Genomic DNA, 21875 nt, shown 5'->3' on the forward strand with positions numbered 1-21875 from the left:
CATCACTCCAGGCGAATTGTGAGACCGCCTCTAAATTTAACTTGCTTGCTTTTATAAAAAATAAATAATAAATAAATAAAAATATAGAAACAATGTGTTTTCCTGGCGCCGAATCAACCGATTCAAATCACCCTGGACGCTTAGGCTGACCCTCGTGCCTCCAGTGCCACTTTGCGAATACTGGCAGGTCCCTTAAAAGAGGCCTTTGTGTTGCTTTACTGGCTAGGCGCATTTTTGCCATGAATGCGCCCCACAAAGGTGACAGACCAACACGGAGAACGCCTTCAGACGTTACAGAACGGCTCCCACCAGCTCTCTCCCTTAGCCACGCCCTTTCCCGCCGTCGACCAATCAAACCGCGCCACCCATAACCCCGCCTCCGCGATAGCAACGCCCTATGGCAGCTATGCGCCCTTTCCTCTCTGTAAATTTTCAAACAAGGACACGGGACTCAGAGCGGAAGTTACTCCCTACGTCTCCCCCGCCCCGCCCTTCCCGTCTCTCTAGCGGAAGCCGTCGCGCTCCAATCAAAGGCCACCAACCACCTTGACACAAGCGGTGGCAAATCATAGACGTTCTAGGCCCAGGCGTTATTCCTCTATGATATCCCGTCAGCGGCTTCCGCGTTGTACCATAGAGATGAAAAACCAATCTCCAATATAGGACTTGAAAACCATTGTGTTTTCCTTTCTCTCGTCTAGGACTATCCCGGCCCTTATGCCAGGCTTCCGGCTCCGGTCGTTTCCGCCGCGGCCCAGGAAGTTTACGCTACTCGTAAACTCGTCATACGGATATCAACCGCGCTCGGTGCCCATTTCACTTCCGCCCTCGGGGACGTTCTAGGCCCAGCCTGTCAACCTCAGTGACTCGGAGGAGGAAGCGGCGGACGGGGTTGTTGGTTTTTCTTTGGTTCTTTTTTTTAAAACCCCGCTCCCGGGGGCGCTCTAGCCCTCACTTCCGCGGCTGTCTATAGTTCCAAGAACGGCCCACTCTCTAGACTGTTCTCTGGAGCAGTTCCTTCTCTATGGCTCCGCGCCGCCGGAGCGGGAGGGCGGCAGGGACGTCGCGTCTTTAGCCGGGAGGGAAAACCGGGAGCAGATGGAGCCTGGCATGGAGGCGGAGACGTTGGAGTCGAGGATCAGTGAGTGCGGGGGGGGGAGGGAGGGGCCCCCTCGGGGATTTCTAGCCCCTCGGGGATTTCTAGCCCCACCCGGAGCCGCAGGTGCTGGTCCTGAGGGGAATCGTTGCCCTGGGCCTAACGCTCAACGGGGAACGGAGCTCGGGAGCTCTGGGCCAGGTAGCAGCCCAGACGCCCCCCTTCTCGCTTTTGTTTCCTCGCGAATCGCCGGGATGCTTTGCTCCCCGGCCCCGACCCACACAGTTCGTAACGTGCGAATGTGCAGGCGTGTCCCAGGAATACGCACCCCAAGTAAAGTGCTGTTGGATTCAGTAGGCTTGCTCTGCAGTCAAGCGCACCTAGAATTATTATTTTCCCCATTTCATTTCTAATTAGTAAACCGCCTTTTTACATTACCATACTCAAGGCGGTTTACACATGCACACAACAAAGATCACACACCTTATAACGATCTGATCCAGTGCAAAAAAAAAAGTCATAATAAAAACATAACTTTCAAATGTGCGCAGCCACTGAAAGAGAGGGGAAGAGACGCCTCTCCTACCACACTCTTGTCAGCTCTGGTGGTAAAGTAGCAAGAGGTGCTTAAAATACATTCAGAGACATAGGCAATACCCAGTGAAGTCATACTTGAAAGTTAAGTCCACTGATCTTCCTGGTTCTGCACTTGAGTGTGAGTAAGATTGGATATCACCCATAATTTGCACTTGAATTGACAGGGAAAGAGACATTAGCTTGGGCTAACAATCGACCCCAAAATGAAGTGGACAGGTTTCATTTGGGGGCTATCCATTTTGAAGGTCTAAATCCATTTCACACGAGAGTGAGTTCTGGTCTGTGAAAACTTCTGTCACAATATGGTTGTTGGTCTTTAAGCTGTATATCTTTTCTAGAGCTTCTTTCTGCCCCTTTTATTATCTATCCATACTGAGATCATTGTGTCATTCTGTTCTCCAAAGCGGCTTGATTAATGCTTTAGGTTTAACCTAGTTGGTTGATCATTATAAAAAGGCATGTTCTTCTTCTTGTGCCAGAAGATTGTTGATTAGGTATACCAAGATGAAAGCAAAATAACAAACAAACAAACAAACAAAACCCAGTGTAGTTATTTTGGCTATGGTGAGCATCTGGTCCTTAATGCAGCTTCATTTCACTTCATTTTTTAAACATGATACTTAATAATGTAAGCTGGTGAAAATGTGGGTATGTCATCTTCCCAAGAGCTGAGGAGCTAGACTGAACCACTCTATCCTCCAGTCCCAGATCTCATTCATGATCATATGAAGCTATCTAGATTGAGTCATACTGTGGATGGCACTCGCAGATCTTTTCTAATCTTGCTTTGAAAGAGCTTTCCAAGCAGTGGTGCTAGGGATTGAACGTGGGACTTTTTGCATGCAAGACATGTGCTACTTTCCTGAGTTATGACCTCTTTCAGTTGCCTAATTCCCACTGTATGTCGTGGCACCCTTGCAGGAAACTGTCTTTTTTTAAACTTCCCTTTATGTGGGATACCGTTGGAAGACCACTCTGGGAAACTGTTGTTCCCCTTGCAGGTAAGATCTGCTCTTGACAGAAGTTTTTCTTTTCTTTATCAATTCAGATAGAGCTACCAATCCTCTGAACAAGGACCTGGAATGGGACAGCATTAATGCTTTCTGTGACCAGCTCAATAAGGAACTAGAGGGGTTAGTATACCTAATCTGTTGCCCTACAGATTATAGATAGATTAACTGTTTTGTCTGTGGATGCCACTCAAGAAGTAGCCTGAGTCACTCCAAATAACTGGTTTAATGAGGGGCTTCTAGAAAAGCATTCAGAAGAAGCATATGGCTGCACCAGCACCCTGTTGTTTCTGCTCTTCTGGTTTTGTGTTTTGTCATCCCCCCCCCCCTTCATTTGTACATTGATGTCCTAAGACTTTGGTTCATTTTCTTATTTTACATGAAACTGCGTTTTCTCTCATTGGGATAACATTTGTGTGGGGGGGTGTTAGATATTAAAAATGGGAACCTACTTCTTTGTGAAGTAGTCAGGAGTTGGGGGATGATGGAATGACAAATAGAAAAAGGAATTAGTTAAAGAAGACATGGTTTATTGGATGGGTATGCACAAAATCAGATCTGAAAAGGTTTGATGGCACAGTATGAATGCAGAGTTAGAGAAATACATTGTGTGGGGTAAACCTGTTTAAATGCTATGGGGATTTAGCAGATTGCAAAAAATAATTGCTGTGCTGTGTGGGTGGGCTATAATAAACAGATAGTGTATAAGGAAATGGGAACATGGCACACCTCTCTGTCAGTAGTGAGTCAGGTTTCACAGTGTGGCCATTCTGGGTTACTGGAGTCTTTGACAAAGGTCTTGAATTAGGATTATGAATTCATCATGGGATAGACTATTCAGACCCCAGCCAGCATGGAAAGGATGATGAGATTTGTAGTCCAGCATCACTTAGAGGGCACCATGTTGGCTACACCTACTCTGGAGCAACAGAAAACAAATTTGACCTATAATCTGCTCAAATTACTACTATTTCAAATTACTTCTAATGTATTTCAAATTACTGCTGCTACATATCTTCCAAACCTAAGACCTTGAAATTATGGTCTGGGAAACCACAGTAAATTACATAAAGGCTTTCAATAAAATGCCATAACCGCTGATCTGTCAGGGGCAATTCCATTTCAGAAACCTAGGCAACCTCAGTTGCTTCAGATGCTGCTGCTGCCTGGCCTCTGGGGGCTGCCTGACAACAACTGCTAATGGGATCAGCTGAGCTAGGAGGGACAGGCAGAGACAGTGGCTGGGTGTCTTGGCTGCAAGCCCAATTCTGCTGTAGCTGGAGAGTGCTGTAAACCAAACTGCATCAAAAGTGTGCTGAAGTTGCTGGAGCTAATTGGACTGTGAAATAAAATGAACACGGGAGTAAAAGAAGGCGTCCAGCAGGTCCTGCAAACTGAAGCACACACAGGAGTTAAAGCCAGACCATTTGCCCCAAGTGTTTTCACAACAAGATCTTTATCACAGCAGCAAGTCCTTCAGTAACCATTCCTGTGTCTTATCATTCAGCCCACCGCTTGCCACTCGACTTCTAGCCCACAAGATCCAGTCTCCACAAGAATGGGAAGCCATTCAGGCTCTTACGGTAAGAGGTTGTGAACCATTTCCTGCCAGTTTTAGCTAAAGCAGGCGTGTGGAACTGTTGGCCCTCCCAATGTTGATGAACCACAACTCCAGTCAGCCGTAGCAAGAATGACCAATGGTCAGGGATGTTGTGGAGTTTTAGTTCAGCTGCAGTTGGAGGGCCAAAGGTTCCCCACACCTGGACTAAAGGCTGGAAGGAGGGAGGTGAAGTTTCTGTGTGAATATCTCAGTCTGGGGTGTCATAACTACGTTTTGGATGCAGCCTTGGGCAGGAGTTGACCAAAGCTTAACACGAATCTATTCGAAGGCAGAGGCAGTTGGCTCAGGAGGGTTGATGAGTCCCCTCACTGTATAGCAGCAGGTCAGATAGTTTTGCCAGATGCTTTTGTTTTCTCATGGGATTCTCAGTATTTCGGAAGAGGCACTCTAGTCCCATTGTTTTCAGCACTTCAAGGACATAGCTGTCAACTTTTCCCTTTTTTTATTCCGAATAGGATTCCTCACAAGAAAAGGGAAAAGTTGACAGCTATGTTCAGGGATGATGTGGGGAGTGTTGGCCCAGAGGAGTGGTGAAAAACTTGCTCAAGCCAACAGCCTCCATTGAAACACTTTGGCAAGTTACAACTGATTTGTGTGGTTCTAGACACAGGATCAATATAGAATTGGGGCTTGAATGGACCTGATGATTATGTACACTATGTACATCTCAATGAAAAATCAGATAAGAGAAACAAGTGAACCAACTCTCACATTGCAGGGAAGGAAGTTTTCCCAGTCCTCCCACTACTGCCTCCAAAGAGATTAAGAACAAATAGATTTCCTAGGCTAATTTCTGATCCTCAGATGGACAAACGTAAAGATCGTGAATAAAAAATCGTTTGCTTACGCCACACATGGTTTTTTGTCTTGGCTCTTCTATCATAGTCTTTCATACACAGCACTTCCCACATGCTCATAAAGCCAGTGCTGTCCTATATAAAGTGGAAGAGGATCCCCCCACCCTTACATATTATTTAGGAAGTATTCTAGCCAGTTATGTTTTCCACCCTAATGAAGGTCTTTTCATCCATGACTTAAGTATTCTCTTCCATTATTTTACACCATGGAACCTGACTTCAGTCTCAATTTTTTGAACTGGTATTTTCTTGACAGTGGCTCTTGGACTATTTAAGAAGTAAATAAATTGAAAACAGTGCATACAAGGGCTAGGAATGGTACTTTTCTTGGACACACATTGAAGCATTGTAGAAAAGTTGTTTTAAGTCATAGTTATTGAGATGTAAACAGTTGTCTTATGTAAATAGTTGCATGATGAAAAAGTGAATCACAGCCAATATATATTTTTTCTCCACTTCTGTGATGTCTCACAAAGCATCCCATATTTTGAATTTTATCTTCAGTGAGTAATTCTGGCATGATGGCGAGTGAGACAAGTACTTTTTCACAAGTCCAATTATTCTAGTTCTGCTCCTCTTCATACCACCTCTTTAGAGTCATGAGCCAGCTTCTTGAAGTCATGGGATTATTTTCTTTCAAAATATCTGAGCTCCTTTGAGAAACTGCATTTCTCTTGTTGAATGCTTCTTTACAGCCATGACGACTAGGAACTTGCCTTGCCTGTGGCAATTGTGCATTACGGTTATGGCATACAGGATTTGTTCCCCATCCACACAAAACAGTTGCCTTAGATGGTTAGGAGCAATAAAAGTGCTTATAATTAAATGAGCGGAAATGCTAAATAAATTGCCAAACAAAAATTAGGGTACTTAGAAATATCACATTAAAAAGAAATCCATAAACTATCAATTTAAAAACATTTGAATAAAAATGCCTCAAATGGTGTTCTATTTAAAATGAAATTTATAGTCACAACTGGAAAATCCCTGTTATTTCTTCCGGCCCCACTCCTTACATTCATCTTGTATCATGAATTGAGGGGACTCTGACCAGGGTGCCTTCTGCTGATGTGATAGAAGCTTTCGGATTCTAAGAAGAGTAAATGCAATTGGCACATAAGAGCTTGGGAAAGAGTAAATTCTCATCTGACTACTGACATGTGAAATATGGGATCAGGTGCCTAATAAGGATACTCTTGCAGCATTCAGTGTGTCTAATGAATTCTACTCACCTGTGCACACAGCAGCGGAGGAGGGCAGGATCTTTTGAGTCTCTGGGAACAGCAAACATTGATCAACACATGTCATTGAGTGGTTGTGTCATTATGCATGAAGGGAATGCAAGGATGATGGGAACAAACACCTGGAGGGCCGTAGGTTCCCTATGCCTGGGATAAGGAGATTCAGCCCCTACTCAGAGATGTACCCCAGAGGTGTCAGGAAGTGGTGGCCAATTCTGCATTGAGTTCAGATGGGATTCCCTTTGATTATTTCCAGCCCTGTGAGATAGGGAAGGTAACTTGTTCAGGGAGCCACGTGGGAGCTTAAAATAGGTCTCCAAGGGACCCTATTAATAGCTGGAGTAGATTTACTGGCTGGATTCAGCCAAACATCAATGTAAAGCACAATGATGAGGCTCACTGCTGTGAGTATGGGCATCTGGAGGACAAAATGATAAACAAGGTAGTACATTTTTTTAAAAAACGGGAAGAAACGTGTGATGTCTTCTGGTACGTATACTTCATAGGGTGCTGTTTGTGCCCTGTTCTAAATAGCTTCCCAGCCCTCTGTTCTATTGCACCCTGAAGCAGGGAATGGGATTAGGGCCTCCTGGGGGTTAGATATCTGTGCTCACTCCCTGCTGTCTTGCACATGCACAGGTGCTGGAGGCCTGTATGAAAAGCTGTGGCAAACGCTTCCATGACGAAGTAGGCAAGTTCCGCTTCCTTAACGAGCTCATCAAGGTGGTGTCACCCAAGGTGAGTCCCATCAGTGGTGTGGCAGGAACAAGAGGGGTGGCGACATAGGCTTCATTAAAAAGCAAAGAAGAAACTGTTTTACGCCATGCAGACTTTTCAGCAGACTTAGATTCCAGAAGGCAATTTAGGGATATACATTGGCTTTATGGCAATAGCGTGGGAAATCCAGAGCTGCTTGACAGAATATGTCTTTTATTTGTTCCTTTGATTTGTGTCCTCACTCATGCTTACAGAAAGCCTCAGGTTGGCATTTGAATCCCCCTTCTCCCTTTGTGGGAATGCTGAAGTAGAGATCAGATTCCATTCTGCCAGCAGCTACAGATGGTTTGGTCTGGACTCCTTAACTTTCAAAATACAGCAAAGGGGTAAATCTTCACTTTCCACTCCAACCAAGTACACAAAATGTCACCTTGAGCTTGTTACAAAGCTCTCTGGAACCACAGTGCAAGCCTTTCTCCCAATATAAATTCCTCCTCTAAGTCCCGTCATGTTTGATGTGGGTGTGTGCTTGTTTCCCTCAGTATCTAGGAAGCCGAACCCCAGAGAAAGTGAAATCCAAGATCTTGGAGCTGTTGTATAGTTGGACGTTGGGTCTGCCCCATGAAGTGAAGATTACAGAGGCTTATCAGATGCTGAAAAAACAAGGTGAGAGACCCTTTCTGAGCCCAGAGAATCCATGGCTTCCCCAGCCCGCCCCCAGCTATGTGTTCTGATGCAGAAGAATGTAGTTTGTCAAGCTTTATTTATTTGTTTTTTACATTTTATTTCCCAACTTTGCCTCCAGGGAACTCAAAGTGGTATACCTGGTTCTCTCCCCCCTCCCCATGTCACCTTCACAGCAGCCCTGTGAAGTAGGTTAGTTTGAGAAATTGTGACATGCCCAATGTCACCTAGTGAGCTTTATTTCTCATTAGGAGTTTGAACCCTGGTCTCTCAGGGGCTAGTCCAACCCTCTCTAACCACTACACCATATTGGTTAACGTTTTGGCATTTAAAAAAAAACCATGAACTGCACATCAGCAGCACTGGAAGGATAGTACAGTGGTACCTCGGGTTAAGTACTTAATTCGATCCGGAGGTCTGTACTTAACCTGAAACTGTTCTTAACCTGCAGCACCACTTTAGCTAATGGGGCCTCCTGCTGCCGCCACACTGCCGGAACACGATTTCTGTTCTCATCCTGAAGCAAAGTTCTTAACCTGAAGCACTATTTCTGGGTTAGCGGAGTATGTAACCTGAAGCTTATGTAACCCGAGGTACCACTGTATTAAGAACTGAACATTCCCCTGTCATTGTTATTTCATAACAAAAACCATGAGAAATGCAGAGACCTTTAAGTTGGTAAAAACTGCTGTTTGCTTGCAGGGATTGTAAAATGTGACCCCAAGTTGCCGGACGATGCCCCTTTCCCGCTGCCTCCTCCCAGGCCAAAGAATGTCATCTTTGATGATGAAGAGAAGTCCAAAGTAAGCACTAAATAGATGACTTTAACTTTTCTCATTTTTCTTGTTCATCCAAGATAGAGTTTTCCGCTTTCTCAAGGTTAACTGGGGGAAATACTTCCAGGTTCAGAAGGAGCCTCTATCAGCCCCTTTAAATTTTCTGAATTTCTTACCTGCTGCAGTTTGTTTCCCCTGCAGTAACAGGAAAAAGTCTCCCACAAAAATGGTGGAATTTCCCCCTGTATTCCCTTTAAACATCTTAATTTCCTATTTTGTTGCTAAGAGACTGGAATGTTATAGCAGGCTACCAAGCTAAATGTAAGCTACCAACCATGTGTGGTGGGTTCAAGAGACCTCTTGTTTTTGCTGCCTGCCTGGAACTGCCAAACAAGGGGATCCTTAGGGTTCTGGCAGGTCCCAATATATAGTTGTTGGGCTAAGTGGTTACAAGCTGTAAGGCAGGGGTACAGAAATGCTCCCAGAGCAGCCTGTTTGCCCCTCAGGCCTGCTTTCCTCTGATCTATGTGCCTTTGCAGATGCTGGCTCGCCTGCTCAAAAGCTCCCACCCCGAGGACCTCCGGGCTGCCAACAAACTTATCAAAGAGATGGTTCAGGAGGTAAGCTTTCCCCACTGAGAACTCTTTCCACCTCCAGCTGTCAACCAGGTTTGTGCCGTTTGTGTGCCATTCTGCTCTTTTCCAAGGGATCTTAGAGCAGAGTCGTACCCCCACGGCAACCCTGTTCAGGTAGTGAGTTGCATATCTGTGCAGGGATTCGAACCCGGATTCCATTCTGTGTCAAGCCCTCAAGCCCTTGTCCCTCCGTCCACATTGGGTTGAGGGGAGGAACAGTAAAATACCTGGCTGGAGCAGAGCAAGAAAATGGGTGGTGTGTTTTTACCTGTTCCTAGGTTGTCCTTTGCTGTTGTGCTGAGGGGTGGAGGGGGAAAGAGATTCTTGAGCTTCAGAAGTACAGTTTGCTGTTGTAAAAGGAGCTGTAATAGTTCTCTATAATGCAGCTGGGTAATGTCCCCCAGTGTCCAGGGTGTTGTGGCATTCTCCCAGCATGCAGCGGTGTCGGTGGTGTAAAACTGGAGGGTCTCAAATCACTGTCCAAACCAGAGTCCCTTCCACGTGGCATTCCAGAAAGTGGGCCACTTATTCTGAGTTTTCCAGAGGGGTAAGGAAGAAATCCCAGCTGCTCTCACCCTTCCACTTCTTCCAGGACCAAAAGCGAATGGAGAAGATCTCCAAGAGGGTGAACGCCATTGAGGAAGTGAACAACAATGTGAAGCTCCTGACTGAGATGGTGAATAACTACAGCAAAGGGGAGACGACCGAGAGTAGCGAGGACCTAATGAAAGTAAGAAAAGAGCTGTCCTAGTTGTGGCAGCTTTTTACAGTGGTACCTCGGAAGTCAAACGGAATCTGTTCTGGAAGTCTGTTCAACTTCCAAAACATTCAGAAACCAAGGTGCGGCTTCTGGTTGGCTGCAGGAAGCTCCTGCAGCCAATCGGAAGCCATGGAAGTTGTGTTGGACATTTGAGTTCCAAAGAACGTTCACAAACCCGAACACCACCTGGGTTTGCAGTGTTCGGGAGCCAAAACGTTTGACTCGCAATGTGTTCAGGATCCAATGTACAACTGTAGTTCCTTCAGCTGGACTTGGTGAAATTAATGATGATTTCAAATTGACACAAACCATAAATATTACAGGAATTTCAGAAACCTCCCCAAATACAAAAGAATTGTGTTTTTAGACTTTATATCAGGAGTGGGGAGCAGGTTCCAGCTGGAGGTCTAGATCCTGACCATCCCCCACCCTCGCAGGCCATTTTGACAAGTGGGCAGGACCTGTCAATCCTGGCATCACAATGACATCAGGTGATCCAATGTAACAGATTTCCTTTGTGGGCATGAATTGAGTTCCACCTGCTGGGGAAGATCCTTTGCATTGCTTGCTTGAATTCAGGTTGGCAGTGCAAAGGAATATTTGCACTGAAAGCAAGCCCTGCTTTGGATCTTGCTCTAACTGTTGATCTCAGCCGGGCTTGCTTTCCAGGGCCAGTCTGGTTCTTGCCACTGACAGCAAGTCTCCTTTGTCAAGGAGCAGCCAGAAGCATTTTTTAAGGTTCCCAGGTGTTCCTTGTGCCGTTTCTCTACCTGACCCACACGTGACATCACCTGTGATATCAGGTGTGGGCAGGTGTGTGAGACTGGGGGGGGGGGTGAACTAGTGAGCCAAATTGCGATCCCTGCTGTATATAACTCCAAGAGAGCATATTATGAAACCGACTCTTTCCCCATTGCAGGAGCTGTACCAGCGTTGTGAGCGCATGAGGCCCATGCTTTTTCGGCTTGCTAGTGATACAGAGGACAACGATGAGGCACTAGGTAAATGCAGTCTGCCACCTTAGATGGTGACAAGGGCCTTCCTATTCTTACCCATTCTCATTCCCACCCCCACCCCTCAGCTTCCCTACTTCCACCTCATGCTGAGCTGTTCAGGACAGGCTACTTGGATGGGTGGGTGGAGGTCCTTGAGAAAATATTCCAAATTTCAGAACTGGATAAGCGAAGACTGTACTTTAATTGCATCAGTAGACACACCAGGATGACAATCTAACTCTCAGTAGCCATCTACATGCTTTTAGCAATGCGGTACATTCTTGTTGTGGAAAATCGAGTTTTAGACTTCAACATTCACACACATTCTTGTTGAATAATGGGGTGCTGGGGCACCCTGTGATCATTATCTTTGTCCTCCTGTTGCAGCGGAAATTTTGCAAGCCAATGACAACCTGACGCAAGTGATCAACCTCTACAAGCAGCTTGTGAAAGGAGAGGAGATCAATGGTGAGACTGCGGCTGGTTGTCTCCCAGGTAAGGAAGCCCAAGGAACGGACTGCCCTAAAGGGAAGGTTTTGCTTTGTCCTTTCCAAAGCAAGAACCTGACCACGAAATATTGCCGAGTGAAATTGGTTGGGCATCCAAACTTGCAATTACGGAAGTGGAAGGAGGAAGGTCTTGGCAATAGGGCTGGGTCAGCTGAGCAGAAAATATAGGAAACAGGGGATTGTGGAACAAGCATCTAACTAGCATAATTGACTTGCTTGCCTCTTCTCATAGGCAGCACTTCAGCACTTCTGGATCTATCCGGACTCGACATGCCAACCACAAGCCCCTCCTACCCAGCCTTACCAAGCTTCTCAAGTGGTGGCTCAGCAACTTCTGTGCCAGAGCAGACCAGCTCCGTCTCTCTGCTGGATGACGAGCTCATGTCATTAGGTGAGTCCAGGGAAACTCTGAAGCCACCGGGAAATGGAAAGTGTCTGGCGTTCAAGGAGTATGCGGAATGGGGCTGGGCAAAACGGGAAGATGTTTGTGATCATGAAATGTAAGGGGGAAACTGGTTAGTTTCTCCACCAAACCTGGTGGGAGTATAGGAGGACCTCCTTCTCCAGTTTCTCTGCTGTACATATTTATTTAAAACACTACCCCTTCTGCCCTCCATAGAGCTCAACACCTTTAAAGACAAGGACAAAAACCACATATTAACAATCTAAAACAACTATTGCAGGGTAAGAGTGAAACAGGAAATAACAGAATACAACAGTAATCTTTAAAAACACACCCACCCACCACCACCACCGTTCTGTAAGAGAGCACCTCAGAGCCCAAGGAAGGCTCTACCAGTTTGCAGAAGGCCATTAAGGAAGATGAGAGGTGGCCTTCCCTGAAAGGGGGTTCCAAAGGCAAGATACAGTTTACAAACCTCTGCCTGGTCCTACGCTCTTTGGATTCTCCATTCTGGCATCATGGGATCTCCTTTATCTTTTTCTTCTCCTCTCTAGGGCTTAATGATCCAGCAACTCCCTCAGCCCAGGGTACAGATAACAGTGGCTGGAACAATTTTCAGGTAAGGGCTTGGTTTTTAGAAAATATTAATTTCTTTTTAAGAGAATTCAGAACCCTTTTGGGATGGGAGAAGAACTGCAGCTGATGCTGCAGGTTTTTCAAGGAGGAAAGAAGGTCACCTGTAAGGCCAAACTATTCATTTTCTCCACTGAATTTGTCCTATGAAACCTGCACGTGGATGGTCACAACTGAAGATTGCATGTGTGTATTTTTGCTCAGAGTGCGTATTCTGAAGAACTGAAACTGACTATATTCCCACAGCATGTGTAAAAGGGCTGGTGGTGGGGAAACATGCATACATACATACAATCATTGAATATGGCAATCTGTGTGTGCATGTGGTTTCTATGCAGAAGTAACGTATGAAGGAAATGCTGTAAATTCTGGGGTAGTTCTCATCATCTACTACCACTTCAGGATGTTGGCTCTTCAACTGGGAACGGGGGGAACTTTCAGTCGGACTAGAACAAAGCTCCATTGCACATGAAAACCAATCTCCCTGCTCCTAGTGGTCTTTGTGAGAGGAAGGGGAAGTCCTGCTTTCTTGGAGTGGAGAGAAAAGGATTGAAGTAGCTTGAGGCTGCAGCTTCCCTTCATCATATGACGTCTCCAGCAAATGGAGAGTTGCCTCTTATTTTTGTGGGTGAACAGGCGTTTCCCTCTATTGCTTGAGAGTGCACATTAATCTCTGGCTGCTGCATTGTTGGTATGTATGGGACCCCCTTTTTAGCTCCATGCATCAGCGCCAAACCTTGTAGTAATAACATTCTCATCATCCCCATCATTCCTTGAGTGGTGCTGTCAGTGTGGGGCTTGTGCAAGTCTGCTCTGTGGAAATGTACAAACTTGCAAACCACTGCAGTCCTTCCAGCTGTGTTCTGAAGCAGGATCACAGTAGTTTGCCAGAGCTGTCATCGTGTGTCGAAGGCCATGTATTGAACTGTGTTCTTTGTACTGGGTGGTAATATTGCTGATCTCCCTGCCAAGGGGTTTTGCTTCAGTTTGCTTGCTCTTGGTTGCATTGCTGTTAGTTCTTCTCTTTCCACTGCAGTCTTCTGACAGCCCTGAACTTGGCGCGCCCCCAGCCCCACCCACCCCAGCAGGGAAAGCTGATGCTGGACCACCTGCTACGACACCTCCTGCTGCCAGCGGCATGGATGACCTGGATCTGCTGGGCAAGACTTTGATGCAACAGTCTCTTCCCCCAGGGTCTCTGCAAGTCAGATGGTAGGAAGCAAGGTGGGGAAGGGCCAGCTGCGAGGAGGGAGAGCAGCTTCTGGCTGAAGTGGAAGCCCGTCTTCCTGCTCCTTCTCTCAACAGCTTGTGTCTCTCTTGCCCACTTTGCAGGGAAAAGCAGCCCCCGCCACGGTTGACACTGCGCGACCTCCAAAACAAGAGCACTTCCAGCCCAGCTGTGAGCACCAGCAGCACCCTGCCTCTCTTCCCGAGCCTCTCTTCAAACCCTCCTGCCCCCTTGCCCCTGTCCTCCGAGCAGCCAGCACCTGCCGCAGTTCCTCGGGGGCCCCCAACACCTTCTGGAGCCACGCTCCCCACAGCAGGTCTCCCTGCTTCCACATCCCCCCTGGAAATTTCACTGACAAACGTCACGGTGCCTCTGGAATCCATCAAACCAAGTGAGTCTGGGCAGAGGTGGAGGGTGGCCTTACCCTGGGACAGGTGGCTTGGCTCAGCTGCTTGAGATACTTGGGGCTATTCATTCTGCAAGCACCTTTTCTCTCAGATGGGTGGAAGGGGCTTGATCTTTGCCAGGGTGGGTTGATGAATCTTACCTCCCAGCAAGGTGTTGAACTCCAGGATGCAAGGTGGTGGCTCTCCTAGTTCTTCTCAGCTCTCTGATGGACTGGTAGGAAAGAGCACATATGCAGGAGGCCGCCATGTGTTGAAACCCTTCTTGTAAATAAGTCTCAGCCCAAGAAGGTCTTCTGCACCTGTTGCGAAGCATCTTCACTTGCCCCGACTTTTAGAGGCTAAGTGTTAGCTGGGAGCAGGGCCATCTTTAGCATATGTGCCGCCAGGGTGCAAAGATCTGCCCAGCGCCCCCAAATTTAGTTTAGCGAAACAGTCGTGTCAAAGGTGCCACTGCACAGCAGCTCAATACAATATGGAACATAATATTTTGATGAGTTCATTTCACATGCACGGCACTGTTGTGAATGACAAGTGCCATCATTGAGTCTAACAAGCACCACCGTTGTGAATGATAAGCACCGCAGCTAGCACAACGTGTCTTTAGTGAATGAGCACACAAAGTTGAAAGTCCTTTAGTGAAACGGTAGGTATACATTTCGGTAATACCTAGGTGTATATGTATTTTGTTTTTCTAGCTTGCTCAAAATTATGTATTATTTCGTAACAGGTAAATAGTTAAGAGCTTAGGCGGCTCCAGTGGCGGGCGCCTGGTGCCCCCCAGAATTCGGCACCTGGGCGCCCTGCACCCCTTGCACCCCAGGGTAAAGACGGCCCTGGCTGGGAGGAGACTGTGGGGAAGGACTTAGGATCTGCTTTTCAGTATTGAAATTGACGTGTCTTTGCCTCTTTACAAACCTGTTGTTGCCAGCCTTTGCTGCATCTGAGAAAGGATGTGCTATTAACTTAACAGCATTAAACAAGGAGATTGAGTTACAAGCTGTTCTCAGCCTTGTTTGGGCTCCAGAGGGCGCCTGTGGCAGCACAATGGGTCACTGTGTCTGGCAGCTAACCAGAAGGTTGGTGGCTTGAGCCCACCCAGGGACAACTGGGCAGAATTCCTGCATTGCAGGGGGGTGGACTAGAAGACCCTTGGGGTCCCTTCCAACTCTACAGTTCTATGATTCAAATGTTATAATGTCCAACATGTGATTGCGTTTAGCCAGCGAGTGAATTGTTTGCCTCTGCGGAATGAACCAATCCTCTCTCTTCTGTGGTTCTCCTGGTATGTCTTTGCTCCAGGCAACATCCTGCCGGTGACAGTGTATGACCAGCATGGATTCCGCGTCCTTTTCCACTTTGCCAAGGACTCTCTGCCTGACCGGCCTGATGTGCTAGTAGTGGTCATCTCCATGCTCAGCACAGCCCCCTTGCCCATTAGGAACATCATCTTTCAGTCTGCCGTCCCCAAGGTATTTTATTGACTTACTTCATTCATATCCTGACTTCCTTTCGGTGCAGGATGCAAAGCAACTGACAGCATGAATTAAAAAAGATGCAACCAAAACCACAGATAAATATCACTAAAAGCAATTTAAAAAGTAACTCTTATTATACAGTGGTGCCTCGCAAGACGAAAAGAATCCGTTCCGCGATTCTCTTCGTCTAGCGGTTTTTTCATCTTGCGAAGCAAGCCCATTGACGGCTTAGCGGATTAGCGCTTAGCAGCTTAGCGGATAAGCAGATTAGCGGCTTAGAAAAAGGGGGGGAAGTCGGAAAAACTCGCAAGACATTTTCGTCTTGCGAAGCAAGCCCATAGGAAATTCGTTTTGCGAAGCACCTCCAAAACGGAAAACCCTTTCGTCTAGAGGGTTTTTTGTCTTGCGAGGCATTCGTCTTGCGGGGCACCACTGTAAACAGGTTCTAGTGCAACACACTAGCCACTACTCCACACTGCTTTGAGAAGGTGGAGGAAGACAGCAGGCCTGCAACCCTTCCCAGGGCCCCATGAACACTACCTGTGCAATCTTCATACATTCCTTTTGCCTCCGTTTTTGATAACTTAGGAGTGGGAGGCGGTGTAGCTCTGTGGTAATAACCATGCTTTATTTTCAGAAGGTCTCAGGTTCATTCCCCTGGCATCTTCTGTTAAAAGGATCTTGAAATATCAGAGCTAAAACAGGGAAGATCCTGCCTGAGACCTTGGAGTCCTGCTGCTAGTTGAAAAAAGATGTCCATGGGCTTTGTCTGCCAGTGGTCTGTTTTATGCAAGACGATTTCAAATTTTGGCCCAGCGGTCATTTGCTGCCAATCCCCATGCCAGCGGTGTGGGACCAGCGTTGGGCTTCGATTCCCATCATCCTCAGCCAGCATGGCCAGTGGTCAGGAATGCGGATGGCAGGAAATTGTAGTCTAGCATCATCTCAAGGGTTGTGGGTCTGAGACCCACATTGGGCAAAAAGATTCTTTGCATTGCAGGGGGTTGTGTCTCTTGCAACTGTACAGTTCTATGATTCTATGTACTCAGTTGTATATTGGCACTTGCATTGTAAAGATTAGCTGTATTTGGAACACCAAATGTGAGGACCCTGCCCCCTAAAACAGTCAAAGATCGGGAAAAGTATTGGTCCGGTTTACATTTCCTGCCGTCCACTGTGAAAAAGAAAGAGCCAGGTTTCTTAAATCCTGAGCCCAAAGCACCCAGATTATTGCATTAAATCAAGGTTCTGGCACTAGGGGGAGCTGTTTTCACAGCAGCGTAGATGGAGATGGAACGTGGAAGACTCTAACCAGGTGATCTTTCCATCTTGGCTGCTTAGAAGCAGGTTTATGAGATTCTCCAGTTTGTGCTCTTTGACAGCTTCAGGTCAGTCACTGAATCCTCCTAATGCACTCTCGTTTCTGTAGGTGATGAAAGTGAAGCTGCAGCCACCCTCGGGAACAGAGCTCCCGGCATTCAACCCTATTGTGCCCCCCACTGCAATCACCCAGGTCCTCCTGCTTGCTAACCCACAGAAGGTAATGGCACCTCGGCAGGGGGGTAGGCTGGGCGGCATTTCTTGTCCTATCAGCGTCAAACTGCTAATGCCCTGCCAGCATTTTTTCTTCCCCCTCCCTCCTTTATTAAGAGCCCTGCGGGATCAGTGCAGCTGCGCTTCGAGTCCGCCACCTTTTTCCCAGATGCCTGTAGGAAACCCTCAAGCACAACCCCTTGAGCGCAAGAGGCACCCCATAAGAAGGGAAACCTCACCTGTTGCTCATCTTTCCCTCTGTCCAGGAGAAAGTAAGACTACGATACAAGCTGACCTTCACCATGGCCGACCGAACCTACAATGAAATGGGCGACGTGGACCAGTTCCCCCCTCCAGAGTCATGGGGCGACCTTTAGTTGCTGTCGCCGTTGCACTGCGTCTGGCTTCAAAGGATCCTGCCGCCTCTAGGACAAGAGCTTTCCCAGAGCTGGCTGGCCCTCAGACCAAGCTCTCAGACTGGAATGGCTGGCAGCTGGCCGTAGGCTGTGTGTGGAGGACAGTGGGCCGAGGGGAGGCCTGCTGGGGTTGGTGGGGGCAGGGCTGCTTGAGTAAGTTGTTCTCCATTCTTCTAACTTGGTTTCTGAGCCCCCTCCTCTCACCTTGCTCTCCCGGCTCTTGCTTTTCTCCCCATGAAAGAGGGCAGTCATGATCAGCTCCGAGAAGTCCGGGGAGAGACTCCTGGGACCGTTTCCCCTCCTCTTTCCTGCTTAAGGTTATGTTGGACCTGACCCCCCTTCCCAACCTTCAGCTCTTTTCACACTCCACGCTGTCCACACACAAGCTTGATACTTGGGAGCGATGCCCCTCGCTCTGCTTCCCTGTGTCACAACACGAAGCTGGCCTGGGGTCTCAGATGGGGCAAAAGGCACCACCGTTTTGCCACCGGAGGCCTAGTTGTTGGCGCCTGTTCACGACTCTGCTGGGAAAACAGCCTTGACACAGCAGGAGGGTGTTTGGGTCTGTTTTGCTCATGAGGCCTTTCCTTCACCCTGGGCTGGATCATGACCGTGGGCTAACGCTCCCTATGCTGAATGAGCCACCAGTGGGTCGAGTCTGACTCAGCTAATGGGATGGGCGAGGAGGAAAGTGGGTAGTGTGCCTCATCTATTATGCCTTACGTTCAAAGGGTTGGTAGTTGTGGCCTGTTGTGCAGCTGCAAGGGAGGGGACGTAGTCCACACTCTTCTCTCCTTTCTGGGAGAGGAAGCCGACAATACCAAGAGGCTGCCTACAGGGTGAAGAGGGGCCCACTATATTGCCTGTGCGGCACTGTGGAGCTCCTGCATTTCACAGCTAAATATGGCACAGGCCTGGTACTCGGGAGGGCGCTGAGGAGGAAAGAGTTGCCATAACAATGTCTGGTTCCCCACAGACCTTTGCCAGCTGAAGCTGCCCCTCTTCTCCCGCCCACCAACTGGTGTGCTCACAGGATTTGGGCTAGGAAGCACCCACTCTGACTGACTTGAGTTCTCCTCAAGCCTGAGTGGGAGTGAGGCCTCAGCAAGTTACTGAACAGGCTGCTCCCCGGCAGGTGGACTTGAGCTTTACGGTTCAGAGCAGTGGGTGGGATTGCGAAGAACGATGTTTTGCCCAGGGGGCTTACGTCCCTGTTTCTGACAACAATTATCTCCTTTTGGTAGGAAAGCCTTTCTGAAGTGGGGTTCTGCTGTGACTGGATACTTTTACTTTCTGGTCTCTTTCAGGGTTCTCTTTGACCCCTTTCTAGATTCGGTTTGGTTTGGTTCTTGAAACAGGCTTGTATATATATTTTTGGTGAAAATTCTGCCTATGGAAAAGGACTTTAAAATAGACTCTGTGTGAAATCTGCTGTATTAATGGGAAATAAAACAATTTCTTTCCTGAAGCTCATTAGTCAGGACTTGATTGGAAGGGCACGAGGATCCCATGCTCTGCTTATCTCTCACTTGCAGGCCTTTGTCATTTCTCCACTTAACCCTGTCTTGATCCTCACTACCTTAGACACGGTCACTACTGTGTGTACTCTGTGCTTTTAAAAAAAACCATCAAAATACTATTTTGAGAAAAGCTGAATTCTGTGCTCTATATTATGCAAAAACGCTTGTTTTTTATTTGTTTTACTCTACCCCTCCTAGTTGTAAGGGCACAGAAGTTTTACTCTGCTTTGGCAGCACTGTCTGCCTAATTCTAAATGTTTTGTCTTGAGGGCTAGGAAATTGCTTTTTTAAAAAGTTGAAATTCTCAAGATACTAACATGCACGCCCAGTTCCCAATTCTAGACTTGGATCTGTAAGCACGGAATACGCACAGCTCAGTCTGTAGTTCCACACCTGTAAATGGTCGATTTCAAGAAATACTCCGGAAGTTGTTGGAAGTAAAAATTGTGCATCACTTAGTAACCCCCCCCCCAATATTAACCCTGTTCATCTCGGAAATGGAAAATGAGACCACTTTTTCTGTTACGTTTTGCAATCGAGGAAGTGCTGCAATAATCAGTGACTTCAGGTGCTTTAATTGTTTAGACTGTATAATTGCATATGTTCCGGTCAGGACAAAGAGGTTTTAGATGCCTGCAATGACTGTGCCCTGGAACATTTGGTCATGAAACTGACTAGAGGGGATGCAACCCTTAACTTAAGGGGCACCCAAGACCTGGTGCAGGATGTAAACGTTGAACCATTTGCAAAACAAAAACCCTGCTAATATAATGTAGTTGTACAAATCTACATTCTGGTTGCCTCACCTTAAAAAGGATCCTTGTAGAGCTGGGAAGGGCAACCGAAGTCACTTGAGGGGCTGAAGCAACTCTCCTTTAGGAAAGGAGATGATCTTTGGGCCTTCTTAGGTTAGAAAAAAAGGCAAGGGGACATGATAGAGGTGTATAAGACTATGCAAAGTGTGGGGAAGCGGATAAGAAGTTTTTCTCCCTCTCATAACGCTCAAACTCAGGGACAGCCAATGAAGCTGAATGTTGCTGAAAGATTGAAGACGGGGGTGGGGCACAACACATAGTTAAACTATGGCATTCGCTCCCACAAAAGGTAGTGATGGTCACCAACTGGGATGTCTTTAAAAGAGGATTAGACAAATCCATGGAGGATCAGGTTATTGATAGCCACCAGCCATGATGGCTGGAGTCCACTTACCATATTGGAGGTGCTGTTGGTAGAGCATGGGACTCTTAATCTCAGGGTCATGGGTTTGAGTCCCACATACCTGCATTGCAGGGGGTTGGACTAGATGACCCTTGTGGTCCCTTCCAACGCTAAAGTTCTATGATTCTGAATACCAGTTGCTGACAATCACGGGTGGATGGAGTGCTGCTGCTGGCTTTCTACAAGCATCTGGTTGGCCACTGTGAGGTCATAAGGCTGGATTAGAGGGGCCATTTATCTTTTTAGAGGACTCTGAGCCCCAGCAACTATTTCCAGTCATCCCGGCTTCTGTTCCTCTATCTCAATTCCTGTTTCAGTGCCAGGAACATCCATGTGACATTAAGACACGAATATGGCAACCACCGTTGGCTCCTTGTTTTTGTTAGGGTTGCGATGGTGCGATGATCTCCTCAAGAGCCAGGCTATTTCTGCATTTGTGGAGGCGTGGAATTGTTACCAAAGCTAACCAAGGCATTAACTCTGGAAAATGTCACCTCTTCCTCCTCTTCCTCCTGCCGGCAAGCTTGGTCTCAGCTCAAACTTGTGGGCTTGTCGTTTGTGGCTGGGTCTGCTGTGTGCAGAGCTCACACTTCCTCTTCTTCCCCACATCCCACTCCTTTTGCAGAGGCCTCTGCAGCAATAATTGCTGCTGTGTGTCGCAGAGCTGGATTCAGCAGTGGTTGTGGAGGCCAGAAGGTAGCTACTTAACAGCGTGCAGCTGGGTGTCTTGTTTGCATAATACTGCTCGCATCTCCAGCTTAGGAGCTGTCTTGAAGATCTTGTCTTGCAAACTCTCTTTAAAAAAGAGTCCAAAATCTGCTGCAGTCTCTAGAGAGCACAAATCTCGTGTTCCATTCCTTGCAACAACCCTCTAAGCAATATGGCACTACTATTGACAGCTTGAATCCTCTGCAGTAAGGTAGACTTCCCACACATATCTTAGTAGAAACAGGTTGGGTTACAAAAAAAGGAAGCTGGAAATTAATCATTTGTAGTAGTAGTAGTAGTAATTTATTATGGTCATTCATTTTTGCAATGTTTATTATTATTTCAACTTGCATCCCAACCTTCCTCCCAAAGGAGCCTAAAGAAATGACTTGTGTGGCTTCTCCAAGCAATGAGGAATCGTGGTGTGATGGGCTACAGCAGTGGCATTGAGGATAAGTCACTGAGCATTGATATGTCCAGATAAGAATCAGGAAGGTTGTTTCCAGCTTCCTCTCTAATAGACGTAACATATAGGCAATTCTTCTGTCTGCATTGCAGCTTCTGAGATGGTAGGCACAGTCCCGCAACAATAAATTCTGTTCTTGTTTATTTTGTTGGGGCTTAGATCCCGTTTCTGTCCTAGTGGCCTGCTCTCTCCTGAGTAGGCCAAGCTTGATCCTCCCCATGGAACCCAAAAGTGGCATCTAAATGGCATATTCCCTCCTTATCCCACTGGATGCCCATCTGTCATGAATGCTTTAATTGAGATTCCTGCATGACCGGGGGGGGGGGGGGGCTTGGACTAGATGACACTCGAGGTTCCTTCCAACTCGATG

The 21875-nt window shown here is 47.1% G+C and overlaps 1 protein-coding gene across 1 annotated transcript; it reads left to right on the plus strand.

The window, feature by feature from the left end:
- The first annotated feature begins 644 nt into the window (after nt 1-644).
- Nucleotides 645-19061, plus strand: GGA1 (golgi associated, gamma adaptin ear containing, ARF binding protein 1). The gene is made up of 17 exons (XM_081879468.1): nt 645-1141; nt 2742-2826; nt 4211-4286; nt 7062-7160; nt 7682-7805; nt 8526-8626; nt 9139-9219; nt 9827-9964; nt 10914-10995; nt 11377-11484; nt 11731-11889; nt 12456-12520; nt 13571-13746; nt 13867-14153; nt 15469-15638; nt 17074-17184; nt 17444-19061. Exons 1-17 carry the CDS (start codon nt 1099-1101, stop codon nt 17552-17554), a joined length of 2016 nt encoding a protein of 671 aa, XP_081735594.1. The 5' UTR covers nt 645-1098; the 3' UTR covers nt 17555-19061.
- Nucleotides 19062-21875: the final 2814 nt, after the last annotated feature.

The sequence above is a fragment of the Podarcis erhardii genome (genome assembly GCF_964252035.2).
Source record: "Podarcis erhardii genome assembly, chromosome: 10".
Lineage (NCBI taxonomy): Eukaryota > Metazoa > Chordata > Lepidosauria > Squamata > Lacertidae > Podarcis > Podarcis erhardii.

What these genes read in the sequence shown, in the direction of transcription:
- GGA1 (XM_081879468.1), top strand. Translation starts at nt 1,099, where the DNA reads ATGGAGCCTGGCATGGAGGCGGAGACGTTGGAGTCGAGGATCA. An exon ending in TCAGATGCTGAAAAAACAAG is followed by an intron (nt 7,806 to 8,525) that starts GTGAGAGACCCT and finishes GTTTGCTTGCAG; the next exon opens with GGATTGTAAAATGTGACCCC. An exon ending in TGCTTGCTAACCCACAGAAG is followed by an intron (nt 17,185 to 17,443) that starts GTAATGGCACCT and finishes CCCTCTGTCCAG; the next exon opens with GAGAAAGTAAGACTACGATA.